At 44.4% G+C, this 15,486-nt stretch overlaps 1 protein-coding gene across 1 annotated transcript in view; it reads right to left on the minus strand.

The window, feature by feature from the left end:
- LOC119172206 (uncharacterized) overlaps positions 1-15,486 on the minus strand; it is a 333,170-nt gene that overhangs the window by 109,360 nt on the left and 208,324 nt on the right. Inside the window, exon 3 of the mRNA XM_075893316.1 lies at positions 11,786-12,100. Within this exon, the coding sequence (XP_075749431.1) occupies positions 11,786-12,100 (315 nt within the window). The remainder of the gene's footprint in view (positions 1-11,785; positions 12,101-15,486) is intronic.

Genomic DNA, 15,486 nt, shown 5'->3' on the forward strand with positions numbered 1-15,486 from the left:
AATAATCGCTCACTGATAACACATTCAGGAACTCATTTGTAGTGTGTCTAAATGAAACAGGTCTGCATATGAATCATAAATTCTGTAGATTCAGCTGGCCACGTGCCAACTGAACATTAGGGAAATTATTCCTTCAGTTTTATCAGCACCTCAGTAGACGCCTTAGCTGGTCAGTGGTGGTAGCCGTACGTTACTAGTTAAACTTGTACAAAGGTCATGCTAAGACGAACACACTATCCTCCTACAGAGCAGCTGTACCACAGCCATGGTCTGAGGTGCACTTTCCGTAGCCCGATATAAAGATGAGACGATGATAAACGATGAGTTGCAATGAGTGCCTCGTCGTGACGGTGATGCCTCCTCATAGAGCAGCTATATAGGAACTTCCTTTAAGAGAATCACACCTTTGGGATTGCATTGCGCTCATTTATGACCTTCCGTTTGGCCCTGCCTTACGATGGGCGTTCCGAAAGCGGAGCCGTCACGATAGACAAGCCGCGTACACCCGCTGTCTCAATCTGTACTCCGGATGTCTCCATACGTCGTAGCCTGACTACATGGAGCTACAGAGGGTGACGCGTTGACTTACTATCCCCGGTGCGGGACGTGGGAAGAAGTTCGTTTCTATTACGGGCAACGTCGGAGGGGCGACACATGCCACACTCCCTCGCGCCGTCTACGAGCAGTCTACGCGAGGAACGTAGTGCATACCATGAATGTAACCGCGAACACGACCAAGACTCGGGGTGCGGGTTTCCGGTCAGAGTTCACCGTGAGCACGGAGTTGGGGGCGCGCAGTGGGAGGTGAGTGCAGCGTCCGGAAACCGTCTTGCTTTTGCGTGAGTGCCGTTAATGGGGCGGGAGTGCAAGTTTGTTCCGGGGAGGGTTACGCTCGGGGAGCGCGTAAACGGAGCTTGTCCCGGTGTGGCGAGAAGGCGCGTACGCGAAACGCACGTGTGCGAGGAGCGCGTGCAGTAAGATGCGTGCCCGGCGAAGCGTGAAGTGGATGTACGCTGCGTTTGCGGCTGAAAGCGGCCGATCCGGGGCGAAACTGCTAGCGTAACGAGGCGACCTTCTTTATTTTTATTAGACACGGGGTGGGGCGTGTCTTCCGTATGGTCGAGAAATATGGCAACGGCGTTGTCCGTAAAGAAATTATAGTGCCTTCCTTGTATCGATTGCTTTGCGACAAGACCGCACCAGGATTTCCTGTCGAATATGAACGTGAAGTTAGAAGGAAGGAGGCGTTTCTGCTGGAAAGGCACGGTGTGGGTGGTCTTCGTTATTTGATAAGAGGAAGCATCATTATACAGTGACAGTTATTGCCTTCGTTTTGATTTTACATCTCAATGCATTTTATTGGCATCAGCAGACAGCTGCCTTACGCTTAGAACAAATTGAAGTGATTTGTAAGGAGCAGCGTTGCCTTCTTCCCAGAGCTTTACGTCTATTTGTATTACGCTAACGTGCTAAGGCAATTAGGTGTATCTCAACTTGAGCCGGATCTAGAGATGATGGCAGTCAGAAATACGTAAAAGTACTTGGGGGGGGGGGGGGGGCGTGATCATTGAGGACATTTGACCGCGTCTTGTGGCTCTGCCCCGATTTTGAACAAGATTGCCGGACTCTCCAGTATGCCTTGAGGTGACTGAATCATCGTCCCTTTAGTGAGGAAATTTTGGGCACGTGATGTTCATCAGCCCGGAAAGCCTCACGAGCCCTTTTACAATTCTTGAAGGCGACATCACTGAGCGACCATTTGTGGAACCCTGCACTCTGTGTGTGGAGGGCAATGTTCATCTTTCTCTCTCTTTCTCTCTTTCTTACTCTCTCATTCCCCTCTCCCCATGTGTAGGGTAGTAAACTACACGTAGTCTAGTTACTCTCTCTACCTTTCTTATATTATTTCTCTTTCTCTCTTTTTCTCTCTCTAAAGCATGTCCTATAAGGTCCTAGCCCAAGAGCAAATATCGAATACAAGATGTTTTTGTTTTTTTGTAAACTCTGGCATTGAACCTTGATGAGAAAATTTTGTCCGTCCGCCGAAGACCAAGTAATGAACTTCTTCAAGAGGCGCAGTGCCCTGCCGAACGACGTAATTGCTATTATCTATTCTTTTCTAAAGCACTCATGTGCTTATGACATCGCCCTTGGCGAGAACCGTTTTTTTTTCACTTAACGTGGGGGAATTATCCCGTTTTAATAGTATAGGCAACGAATAAGTTTCGTTAGTAGGAAACAATTTAGTTTTGTGAGTAATGGACAAATAAAGCGGCCCAAGTATGGCGGCGTCGACGACCAAAGCCTTTTTTCGGTGTGCATCGCGTTTAGGAGAAACCATATTCGCGCAGAGGGTAACGACACAGTATTAAAGAGCTAGAGAACGCGCCTTCGCAACTGGAACTAAGGCAGCCGGGACGATGCAAAACCAACTCTCCCTTTCGAAATCACCGCCATCGCGGGATAACGCAAGCAACCGATCAAGATGGCTGGGCGCAACGGCTTATGCACTGCATGCGCGGGTCATATTACAGAAACAGGGAAGGCATGCGGCTGTGCTCGGGATAGTTCAGGGGTCCACCGGAACGCTTCGCCACCGAGGGAGCATCGCGCAGCCAAGAACGACGCCGGAGAGGCGCGAGGATGGGTAGGCGAGTAAGCGCAGGAGGGAGAATCGGGATTGCGGCTGGAAGACGTAATTAAAACGGCATTCCGCAAAACGATCCCAAAACGTTCTGCGCGCGCCTGCCTGCCTGCCTGGTCAGCTCTCGCGCAGAACCCGATGGCCCCCAAATGAGTCTGTGCCGGAGTAAGAAATCCGCTCATGAATGGCTTCCTCTGCTGCCGCCGAGCCATGGAGCTACGAGACCCCTGCGGATGATCGTCGCTGGGTTAGAGAGGCTTGGGAAAAGTGGGACGTGGAGGGCGGGTGGATATGAAAGCGAGTCTGAGCACTGGGCTTCTCGGAGTCGTGCTTTCGGGCCAAGTAAGACACGGTGAGCGAGAAAGAGGCGAGGGAGGCGAATAAAGAGGTCCCGGACGAGTCGACCCTTAGCGTGGACGTCGCGGAATGAATTGACCGGCCTTGTGGAACTTCTTCGCCAGTGAGGAAGGAGGCCAGGCTGTGCGGTCTTATAGGCTCGGATTGCTCTGCTCGCTTGACCGCGAGTTGAGGTGGGCGCTTTGGCTCGGCTGCCTCGGCATGGCTCTGCCGAGTGTGTGCGTGCGCACTCCATATAAGACTGTCGTCAGGAGTTGCGGCCGCCTGCTGGTATTTAATTTACGGGAACAGGTGGGATGAACGGGAAGCGGATATTGGCACAAGCTTCACAAACAAGACGGGTACAGTAAGGTTAATATTAGTCAGGCTGAGGTAAGCATTCTAGACTGCAAACTTATGTTGGTCAGAGGTCACCAAGTTCTTTGGGGATTAACTATAAACATAAGAGTACTTATTCGTGAAGTGATTAACTGTAATATCGTCAATCAGTCGGTGAATATGGACGTAGCCTATGCTTTGTGCAACTGGCAATATGGCAGTTGTTCCTTAAATACCTGCAATCGCACTACCTGTGCGTACTTCCGTCATGTGACAGTTGCACATTTGAATGAAAATTGTTTAATAAATATAGGGTACTGCTGTTCACATTATATAAGATTGGGAAGGGTAAGAAAATGAAAATAAAAAATAAATTCACTCGCCACTATATGTGCACTGAATAGCGTTAAAGATAACGCACTTCATGCATCGGACATAGATTTATTAACTCGGTACATTTTATGGGTGATGTGCTCTCGGTGCTAATGCAGTCTGTACTTCAGGACAAAGTGACGTATCACAAGGACTTGACTTATCATGCACTTTCTCCCAGAACTAGAACTGGCTAACCTCCCTGTCCTTCCTCATTTATTCCTCCTCCTCCTCTCCCAGAACTGTGCATTATTTTTTGTTTACAAGTACATTTTATTACCTTGGTTAAGGTAATGCTATGCTTTATGTGCGTTGTGCAATTGTAACTACCTATCCGTGCGTCGTATACACGGAAGTGTGCTGGCTACACCTTTGTTTACACTGGTCCCACCGACCGTTTACGACTTTCATGCTATTTGATCGATTCAGGGGCTAGCAAACTACCAGTCGCGTATACGGCAGGCAAAAAGTAGACCTCTCTTTGCCTTTATCTGCACGTTTACAGTGAAAAAAAAATGTCTGTTTGTACCTTTCACCTTTGAAAAAATATCCAGAGCGCGGGTCTCATATGGGTAAGGTGCAACTGTGCTTTTCTGAAAAAAAAATAAAAGCGAAGAGTAGTCTAAGAAGGGGTGTACTGACTCGAGATAAAAGAAACGGGAGAAAAAATGAGAAAAAAAGACGACAGGGAGGCATCATTACATCGAACGCAAAGTAAGAAAAGTAAAACGCGATCACATAAAGAAGAAGGGCGTTGGCGGATACGCAGATGAGCATACAAACAAGCCAACAAACACGGATCTGTTGAGCCGAAACAGCGGAAAGCCGGGGGCCTCAGCATTTGGTAAGTTGATTGCCAGCGCTCCCGGGTGGGCAGGCACCGAGGGGGGCAGAGTTTCCATCAGCTCCGAGACGGAAGAATGTCCTCACCCACCCTGTTTTCAGAGTGCACTTCGAACCCTACGTGCCACGAAGCTGCCTCGTGCCACGGGGTGCTGTACCGTGTTTTTGCAGCTATAAGTGGCGAGCATAATCAGCGAAGCATAGTAGTGAGCTTTAAGGCCTTGCTGACAGCGATCAGTGACTTTATATAGACCTCTTGAGAAACGGTTCCCTAGGCCCAGCTATAGTCGTTTCTGGGCTGTGCAAATTGGTGCGACACCCCAAGAATGCACTGCCGAGGCCATGATGTCAGCCTTTGTACTCCCGCGTACAGCCCAGCATGGTAGCGTTTTTTCCTCTCCCGTGAAAAGGTGTAGGGTTCCAAAGCATTTTTTCAGCGGTCTCTCTATTCTAAACGAGAGCAACTTTTAGTAGCTTCTGTAACGTTGACATTTTACCTGCTGTGTCAGAAGAGAGTGAAGGGCGGAGGGGTGAAGAGTAGATGACTTGGCACTGCTTTTCCTTGTGTTGTTAATGTGGTATATCACACTCACTAGTACATAGGTAAAGAATATAATTATGGCTAGTACAGGGTGGCAAATAGAGAAATCTCATTTGCTTAATTGCCCCACATTTTCTCTATTTGTCTACTTTCTCTCTCCTTGCGCGAGCTGTTAGAGCCGGTGAATGCCTGTGGTAGCTCATATGTAATGTATTGCTCTCATAAATCCCTCCTAAATCCATTCAAATACATTCCAATTCAGGGTTTGCATAATAACAAACGAAGCAAAGCGCATCTGGTCATTTGCTTGCCCAGTATGCCTCTATTTCTTTCTTGGTACCTCCCTGTCTCTAACAAATCAAATACAAGACTTGCATTTTATTTGAACAGGACAACACGTTCCGAATCATTAGATACATATGCTGCTATGGCACAATATACGGAAGAAACGGAACTAAATGGATGTTGCTAAGCGACCAGTCATGCCGCCTCCAAACCCATGGTTATGGCGAACAAATTCATTACCCTCTAAAACCTCATCTCGTCGCTGTAGTCTGTTCTTTTTATACTTTGAATAGAACAATTCTGAGACACGTCACTTCCTATCATTTTATGTTGAAATTTGACGTTGTATCGCTCTTTTTTTGGGTGAATTACTCTGCTTTGTCCTATCATTCAATTTGTCCTTTCCTAAAATATAAAACTTAAGCAGTACTTTTGTTGCGTTATCTTTATTATGTACGTCTGTACATAAATTTCGTTCGTTTGCACATTTCAATATTACCTTGTTTACCTTGCTGATGGAAAAAGTGTCATTCCTTCTTAATGCATTGCTAACAGCATAGGCTCTTCATACGAGCTATTTATTACTCGTGCTCAATATACCGATTACATTATATATATATATATATATATATATATATATATATATATATATATATATATATATATATATATATATATATGAGATCTAACAGACAGTAATGCCAAGGAATGTACAGGGGAAGTTATTAGAACCAATGGAATGTAAATAAGAAGAAAAAAAAGTGTGAAAAAGAAAAATAACCAGCTCACGGCTGGTTATTTTTTCACCCACTTTTCTTTCTTCTTATTTACATTCCATTGGTTCTAATAACTTCACCTGTACATTCCTTGGCATTACTGTCTGTTAGATCTCATTAACATTGTGTGAAAACATGGAAAAACGAGCCCTTAAGTATACACTTATTTCCCTTATATATATATATATATATATATATATATATATATATATATATATATATATATATATATATATATAAGTGCGCCAGAAACGCGCAGCGTTGTTTCCAACGAGGGAAAGGACTAAAGGAATAGTTGATAAAAATTTACACAACTCCACGAAGTGAATGATGACGAGTGGGAGAAGCTAGGTCTTCTGGTTCATAATGTCTACGCTGAAGTCTCCGACTAATACAAATATAGTAGCAACATAACAACACAACGACAAAGGTGAGGGAGTGAAGAAGGTACGTATGAGTAGCACTGATATACAAACTCCCAACAAAGAAAGGAAGAGTCTTGCGTAACACTTTGTGAATGGTATGTGCGCAATATGACTACGCACGAAGCCTACTTATCTGCCACTGTTGCTTAACGACTAGACCCCAACTGTGTACTGAGATAAACTGCACAAGCGAAAAGGTTACTTCCACAAAACTTGCTAAGAATAGTTTCTGAATAGATTTTTTATCGCGACCGTCACACGACGAGAGAATAATGATGTATACGTTGTGCATTCCAAGGAAAGTAAACAAAAAAAGGAACTAATCGATATGAGTCATCGTTGCACAGAATGAAGATTTAGCATGGGCGAAGATAGTTTCGTACCGATAAAGGCGGTAATGGAGAGGAAACCAAGTTCGTCATAGCTATCGCTAATCTTCTCTGAATCATTTAGGCCCATAAAAACACCCAAGGAGTAAAACTAGCTTTGCCTTTTGTAACATCGGACATTCGTGCGAGGACGTTTTCGAATAATTTAGCGCTTTTTTCTAACCGCTCAGGGCTCCAAAGTTTAAAGGAACGAAACATGGCTACTGAACATGACACTGCGTCAAACTATGAATGATATCAGAAGCAAAATCATCAAGTAGAGTCGTTGCTACAGCTTTCTACACGCGCAGCCCCGTTATTAGTAGCTTCATCACAAATGCTAAAAGGGTGGAAAGCTGGTCTATTGGGCGAATGGTCGTCATACCATGTCTTGCACCCTTTTTTCTCGTAAAATGGGCTCTACTGCCACACCATACGGTATGATTATCAAAAAGGTCTTGTGTTGCAGAAAACAAACGAAAACTTAAGCCTCTGGGGAGTTCTTGACTCAATATATATATATATATATATATATATATATATATATATATATATATATATATATATATATATATATATATATATATATATATATATATATATAAATATATATGTATATGTATATATATATATATATATATATATATATATATATATATATATATATATATATATATATATATATATATATATATATATATATATATATATATATATATATATATATATATATATATATATATATATATATATATATATATATATATATATATATATAGCCAAAACAAAAAGAAGTTCACGAACTGTCTGATATAGCTTGCCTCCAGTGGTCCAATGGTAATGTTGTTTGCGTCAATTACAAGGGTGTCGCGAAAAATCAATGGCGTTTTGGCCGTTGACGTAACATTTTTGTCTGTCTTCAACCTTATCAGTGGGCCTTTGATGCTTAAATAAGCTCTTCTTCGCGTAGCAAGGTCCTGATCTTCATTTAAAAAAATATTAGGATTGGACAGTTTTGATGATCATTCTTCAGTTTTTATACTTGTGTCACAGCAATCATGCATTGTTTTTACGCTACAATGAACGTTAAAGCTGGCGTCAGCTTTTCTTTCATTACTTTTACATTGAAATATTGCGGGAAGCGGCATACAAACATTCAGTAGGCAGTTTCAATACTAGAAGTCAGCAGCAAAGCAAAAGAATATTATGTGCTGTTTCAAGATAAATTATTCTGTATAAAAATTGTGCGCAGAAGTTTGTACAGAAAATATTATTTTATGGCACACTAAAAGAAGTATACAAGTTTTATTTTCTTCAGACCTTTGTTGTATTCTTTCGCCATTTTCAGTGCCAGTGCTTTTTATACGACATATAAACAAAAATATTGCACCAGCCGTAATGCTGACAAATGTCATTGCCGATTCAGACAGGAAGGAAGCAGAATACTCAAAACAAGCGGCTCAAGTTTACAATTCCTCTCCCCCCTCTCTCTTCACTGGACAGACCAATCCGAACAACAGCTGTAGGCGGAAACATACGGTAGTGCCGGATACAAGTGCGAAAGGTTAAAGGGAGGAAGCACCACCGTGCCAGTCGTTTGTTTGCCGGCTTCTCTCTTGGTGGCCCCAGACGAGATCGGGACGGGAGCAGTACCATCCCAGGCCCCGCTGCCTTCGAGCCCATTCTTCGTCGCCTCCCTCCACAGACAGCGTCGTCGCGTTCAATGCGAGCGTCGATATGTTTGTGACAGTAAGTTCTGCTCGGCATACAAGCGAGTCGGAAGCGACAAAATCCCTGAGCAGTGCGTGTGTCAGGGCGACACAAAAGCACACTCACAGAAAAGGAGGAAAGTAGGCTTCACAACACGGTGACTGTTACAGCGGGAAAGCAGCCGTAGCGGGAAGGCTCTTCCACTTCCTAAACGGTGTGTGAATGCTTACGCTGAACGCATCCCATGGGCTGACTAAATCTTTCGAAGCGAACAGAGGGCAGAGCAACAGTGGGCTCTCCGTTTGCTCTCAGCTACCGCGCACGATCTTTTATATGTGTTTATATGTGCGGTCTTTTTGTATTCTTGAGTTCAATTCAGAACACTGAAACACTCTTCAGAGTGTCGTATCCTTTATCGCTTCCAATATAATGTGCATGTTTTTATTTGCAATTCTTGTATTATGTGCTGTGGTGCTGCAAAGAGTTCAACCCACGTACCTATTTATTAGAGTCAGTGACCACATTCAAAACCAGTTCAGGGGACAGTGCCATACCTACGGGTCACTAGTAAGCAACATCCGTCACTGACGCTCGAGTAAGCTTGTTTGCAAGTGTACATTACTCGAATGCCAGAAGTTAGCCGTGCGCAAAATGATTTATATTGTCGAATGACAAGCTACTTGGCTCATGTTGGAGATCTAGATTTTTCATTACTGTCAATACATCTTAGCTTTTCGTTTTTTCAGGTACAAAGATAACAAAACAGTATGCCTAACCAATGAACCTCAGAATTAACGTAGCTGAATATGATATATCACACTTGTTTACATTTCTCGGTTAGGACGGAGATTTGTATGGTCTGACAATCACTGCTGATCGTCAATTCAAAATTATGGAAACCATTTTGCAGTGACTTAAGATGCATAGAGAGTGAGCAAGGCACGATGAATGACTTTTTCCTTTGCATACTCCACATATTTCACATAATACTGTAGAGTAGCTTCAATGGTTGATTGATTGGTTGGTTGGTTGATTCTATTCGAAGCTTTCATGCCGTATAAATGTTTAATGCTTCATAACAAACAGTTGACTTCGAAATCATAGAGATACGAACCAAGTCATCCCATCTGCGCAACTTATTATTGTGGTGCTTCTATGCAATTTTCTTTTTGCAACACCAACACATGTGAAGAACATCGTCATGCCGTTTTCGCAGAGTGTTTTCCAGAGCAGGTCCTGGAGCACTCAGAAAATTAAATGTTTTCCCCGATAACGTGGTCTGTACACATCTCGCGCCAACTGCACTTCATTTTTGCGTACTTTCAGTCAGCCGTCCATACGTCACTTTTTGGACAAGTGACGTCTCTTGGGATGGTCCGAGCCTTTATTACTGCACCAGCACTCGGACTACGAAAGCTCAGCTTTCCAGCTCTCCGTCCTCCTCGTGCTAAGAGTTGGGCGTTGTCGTGGTCCCAATTGAGCCATGGTCGCGGCCCTTATTTCGGGATTATGCCCCGTGTGCACCCCTGGCACACTGAGGGCAGGGATTGAAGAAACGATAGACGTCAATATAAAACATAACTTTAGGCTGTGTGCTGTACAGACGGACAATAGCACATGCAATCCTCGATCGTCAGTCACCGCTGTTTCATGATTGACATTTACGATGACGCTTAGGGCTTTGTGCCTGTAGCCTCTCACGGGCAAGAGCACGCGGGGAAATATATTTTGCTTTGGTGACGGGCACGATGGGTACGTCGCGTGTCACTCATTTTCTACGTAAGCTGGTGGGAGCGGGAATCTTATGTTCGGCTCTAGTAAGCAAACTATTCTCGACAGCATTGCCTAATTTAGACAGTGATGAACACGTGCCATTCAGTTAAGCGGGACTGGCATATCGTAGTCACAGCGCTATGAATGGGTGCGCAAATATTGGAGCATGACATAGTGCGTCCTTGTTCAGGAATGACTCCAAGACTCGCTAGTCTGCTAAGGCGCGTGTGTGCGGATAAAAGAAACGCTGAACGGCCAGCGGAAACGTTGCCTTGCGGTAAAATACGTAGAGTTTTCGCATTTCTTTTTTTAGAATGAAGTGATGAACACTGAGAACATGCATTCATTGTACCTGATTTTTTTTAGCGCTGCAATTATCTTTTTACGAGTTGGGTGTGAAACGAGAGAGAGAGAACAATACTTTAATGAAGAGATGAAGATGCTTGTCTGGCTTTTCGCCGGACATGCTACTCGGGGTTTCGGGTGATTACTATGATATATGCAGTGATAAACACATCACGCATACAGCCCCGCACGTAGACTACACTATTTACAAAGTTTCAATCAGACTTGTAGCCTGCAAGAAAGTCAGCAGCACTTTTGTGGCGTGTAACGCACTTGTAATTGCTTTGCCATGGGCCCAGAATATGTGTCAACTCTATCTATCAGTTTTTACTGTGGCAAGTGAGAAGCTTCTGTTTTTCTTTATTCGGGTGTCTTTTACTGAAGTGTCTATTCATGACTTCCATTGATTTCGAGTACACCACTTGTTGGGTTTAACGCTCATGGGTTGCGAAATCGAACAATTGTTCTTGTGGTATCCGGACATGCTGTAACTTCAGGCCAGTAAAAACAACACCGCAGGTACCGCGTCTTACCATTCGCATACATTTGTAGAAAAACAGAAAGACGAACGAGGAAAGGTATGGTGTCAGCTAGCTGAAGGAAAAAAGCGTTTGCTTGTCGCGATGCTATGTCCACATTGCCGAGTTATGTATGTCTAGTCTGCTACCCGGCCTAGTGTGAAGAAGTTCAGTTGGCTCAACGAGATAGACAGATGAAGTGAAGAAAAGACGAGCACTTGAACACTCAAAGTATTGAGAGAGAGAGAGTGTGTGAGAAAGGACTCAAAGTATTGAATAATTGCCGAAACCTGCTGTCTTCAGGTACTTTGACAATGACTTCTTTTTTTACGCGCCAAGGAATATTCACTTACAAAAATGGCCTCTAGTTTTGTTTGTTTATTGCGCCTACAGTGCTGGTACACGTAACAGTGATTGTCGCCGTTTCAAGTCACCATCTCCTGCATCCACTGCAGACTTCTCGCGTAAGTGGAAAAACGATAACGATGCGAGAAGGGGGTCGTCACTTACCGGGGGTGTACACGAGCCTCTGGAAGCGGTGGTACTTGATCTCCTTGAAGGTGTAACTGCACAGGAACACGGTATCTTCGTCCTGCGGCAGGCTAGCGTCCAGCACCTCGCTGGTCATGGCCGCACGGTACAGGCCGTCCTTGCGCTCTGTGGTCAGCTGCACGTTGACCAACTCCGCCTTGTCGTCGTCCGTGTCCGGCAGGAGTCGGTACATCTTCAGGTGCGGCATCGGGAACGCACCGTCCACCTCGCACAAAAGCGTGGCGCGCTCCGAGCTAGACTTGGTGTAGTTGAAGTGGAACGTCGATGGCGGCGCTGCGGATGGTATAACACACCAAATAAGCGTAAGAGACGAGTAACGGAGATAGTATTGCTGAAAACACTGTAGCAAAAAGACAGAGAGGACAAGGCGTTAAAGTCCCATGGGATAACGCTGCTTGTATTTGACATAACGCAATCAAAACCTTTACGCACTTATACTTCCATGCTACGCCCTCAAATGTAAGCAACTGGTAGTATCGTCAACTCCACATGCACATAATACTAGAAGTATACAGGTATACCTTTGTACAGCAGATGGTTGCGTTAAAACGCATAAGTGAGACAGGTTTCAACAGGGTTTGTTGCTGAAGTAGTTGGTTCAGTACTCGAGGAAAGTAGGCATGGCGCTAACAGAGTGGCTTACTCGTGTGATACAAGCCATTGTTTAGAAGCCATCTTTGACGACCGCAATTGAACAGAATATCTAGCCATGTACGTTCACTAATATTGGGGCCAGCTGCTGTAACTACGGATGATTGCTCACGCAGTCATTAGGCAGCTATGGCACCGAGCAATGGCATCAGCAGGACTTCGTCTAGGGGGCTGGAAACTTGTGTAGCATCTTAGATGTGGGAAAGTACGGGGAGAAGGGGTGCTGGTGTAGTTTGAGTGGGAGTTAATAAGGGCTAGTGTGTCTTAAGGGGGCAACTGACTCTTTTGCACCCCCTGCCGACGCCCATGGTAGCATTGAGTATAACTATTCACTTACGCTCTATATTTCTGCTTATACCGAGTACTGGGTTCAATAAAGGCATGCTTGTCGGTGAAATGTTTGCGAAGTTCGACGAATGAATGTTTGCATAGTTACAGTAAATGGCCAATTACCATACCGTCTACTATTAAAGCACTAGAATACTCAGTGATCAGCTAGCATGAAATTTCTACCGTTTTTATATCATTTACATGCCGAACTTTTGAAGAGCAAATTTTTGAAACTCATTTTACTTGCAATAAGTGATTAGGGAAAGGAAAAAGGAAGGTAATGTACACATTTTAATGCAGCCCTTAAGACAGATTTTTTTTTTCAATAACCAAAACCGACTTTCATCTTTCCCAAACATGACCGTCTGGGAAAGCTCTTGTTTCACGAACAAATTTTTGACAACAGCGACTGTACAGTGTCAATTTTATTTTTTTCAAAATTACAAAAAATATTGTTAGGTAGTTTTCTCTACAAAGTTGAAGTAAAAAGTTATTGCGTCGTTGCAATTTACTGGAGGTATACAGAAGTAGCTAGCGGAGAGGCTACAATGTTCGAGCTTCGATACAAGACGTCTGGGAGAACCTATGGCAGCGTCAAAACGTTATCAGGCGTTTAAGCCTGTTCCCTTTTTCTGTTTGTTTTGGTGAGGAAGTTTTGTCACGACGAAACAGAAACAAGTTACACAAAGAAATATGCAGATTTCCAAATGTTTTTGACAAAATATTTTCTGTGCGAAGGCGGGTACCGTTGGCTGTGGAAGAAGCGCTTTCCGCGAGTACAGTCTTTTTGATTGCTTGACGTTTGCGTTCCTCGGCAAGCTAACGTGCGATATCTAGAAACAGTTTGACACTTGTACCTGTCACGTTCCATATCTTCCCCCTCCCCCTCTTTTTTGTTACTGAAGTTTTTAAGCCAGCAAGATACGGCCCCGTAACGTGTTTTATCGCTGTCCTGCTTCAATGAAAGTTTCGCAGCTTCCGTCAGCAAATAAAGCAATAATAACCAAACAGGCTGTCTATTATAGATGTAAGGGAACGAAAAATAAAGATATAGAGGAGCTTTCCCAAGTCTGATTAGGGCTTCTCGCCGTGCTCGGGAAGACAGGTGAAGCAACGTTGCAATTTTTTTTGCTCGAGAAAATGAGCGGATAAAAAGAGTGTTGTGAAACTGTACAAATTCGACGGTAAACGTGGCTAAGATAGGCGATACTTCAAGGAACATTGCCTCGACAGAAGAGCCCCGCGGGTGCCGCGACATTGCCGCAAGACGCAGCGCGAAGGAAAATGGAAAGATTTTTTTCTGTATATACACGTTCGCCTTTCGTCGTGAGGCGGAAACACCGGCAGAACCAGAAAATAACCTCGGAAGGCAGGCATGTCGGGTGCGGAGCCGCCTCCGCCAGGCACGCGTTATCAATAACGCGGTCTCATCGCGCGCTAAGGAAGGCAGCGCGGCGCGACACACAAAGGACGTGGCCCTGTCGTTGCCGTCGGGAACAGGTAAGGCGGGCTACTTGTAGTAGGCACAGCCGAGCATAAAACACCACCACCCCAACATCAGCAGTCGCCACCAGCACCACAGGCACTTCGGCTTCCGAGAGGAAGAAATAACGGGAAGCGTAAGAGATAAAAGAGAGAAGAGAGGGTGAAGTCTCAGCGAAGAACTCCATGCAGAGATGATGTCATTTTTTCTGTGTTTTTTTTTCGTCTTTCGTAGACAAGAAAATAAAGATTGCAGAGCTGGGGTGGTAGGGAAGCCGAGAAAAACGGGCCTGCGTGTCCCAGGAGTGGCTAGCGAGAAGACTTCGCGGAGGCTGCAGTTGCAAGGTGCATAAGGGAGGAATGAGAAGAAGGAGGGTGTGGTAAAGATGGGGATATAGAGGGGAAGTATGGGGGGATGTAGTCGGAGGTAGGTGTGACTGTGAGCACCGAGGAAACCACGCTCAGGAAACCAAGAAGTGACTTGTAGCAGACGCTGTGCGCCGGTCGGTCGATAACCTGTTTGCTCAGATAGCTCCCGGCTGAGGCTGTCACAAGGAGCCACCATGTCTTTTTGCCGGGCTGCGATATTCACACCTGTGATACACTGGGCACCGGTTGCTCTCGCTTTCTTGTGGTTCTCTGAATATCGTTAACAGCATACCGGAAATGCGCTTACACTTTTTGACGTAGTATTGAGCATCGTTGGCATTCGGACGAGTTCGCGTGAAGTTATATAGCTTGCTGTGTTTCGTCGTACGAACTTACATAGATGAGTTTACGTTTTGTATGCAGCATCAGGAGGTCTCGAAGTAAGAGACTGTGATGATGACCGTCTGTTATTAGCGGAAGGATTGGACTATCGGGCAGTGACAATTATCAATTTGAACAACGCTGGAAAACAATCAATCACTGTATATTCTGTCACTGTACATTCTGTATTTTTAACTTGATGCTATCTCCAGGTGTTTTTCCCGATCAAATGAAACTTGCGAAAGTAACTGCCATTCATAAAGGTGGGTCATTTGATGACCTTAACAATTACAGACCTATATCTGTACTCTCTGTGCTCGCGAAAATGGCTGAACGAGTTATATATAAGAGTATTACGGGCTTTCTAAACGCAAACAATATAATAGCAAAAGACCAGTATGGATTTTGCAAAAACAAGTCTACTGAGTCGGCTCTACTCAGCATCA

Source organism: Rhipicephalus microplus, chromosome 4, assembly GCF_043290135.1.
Source record: "Rhipicephalus microplus isolate Deutch F79 chromosome 4, USDA_Rmic, whole genome shotgun sequence".
Taxonomy (NCBI): domain Eukaryota; kingdom Metazoa; phylum Arthropoda; class Arachnida; order Ixodida; family Ixodidae; genus Rhipicephalus; species Rhipicephalus microplus.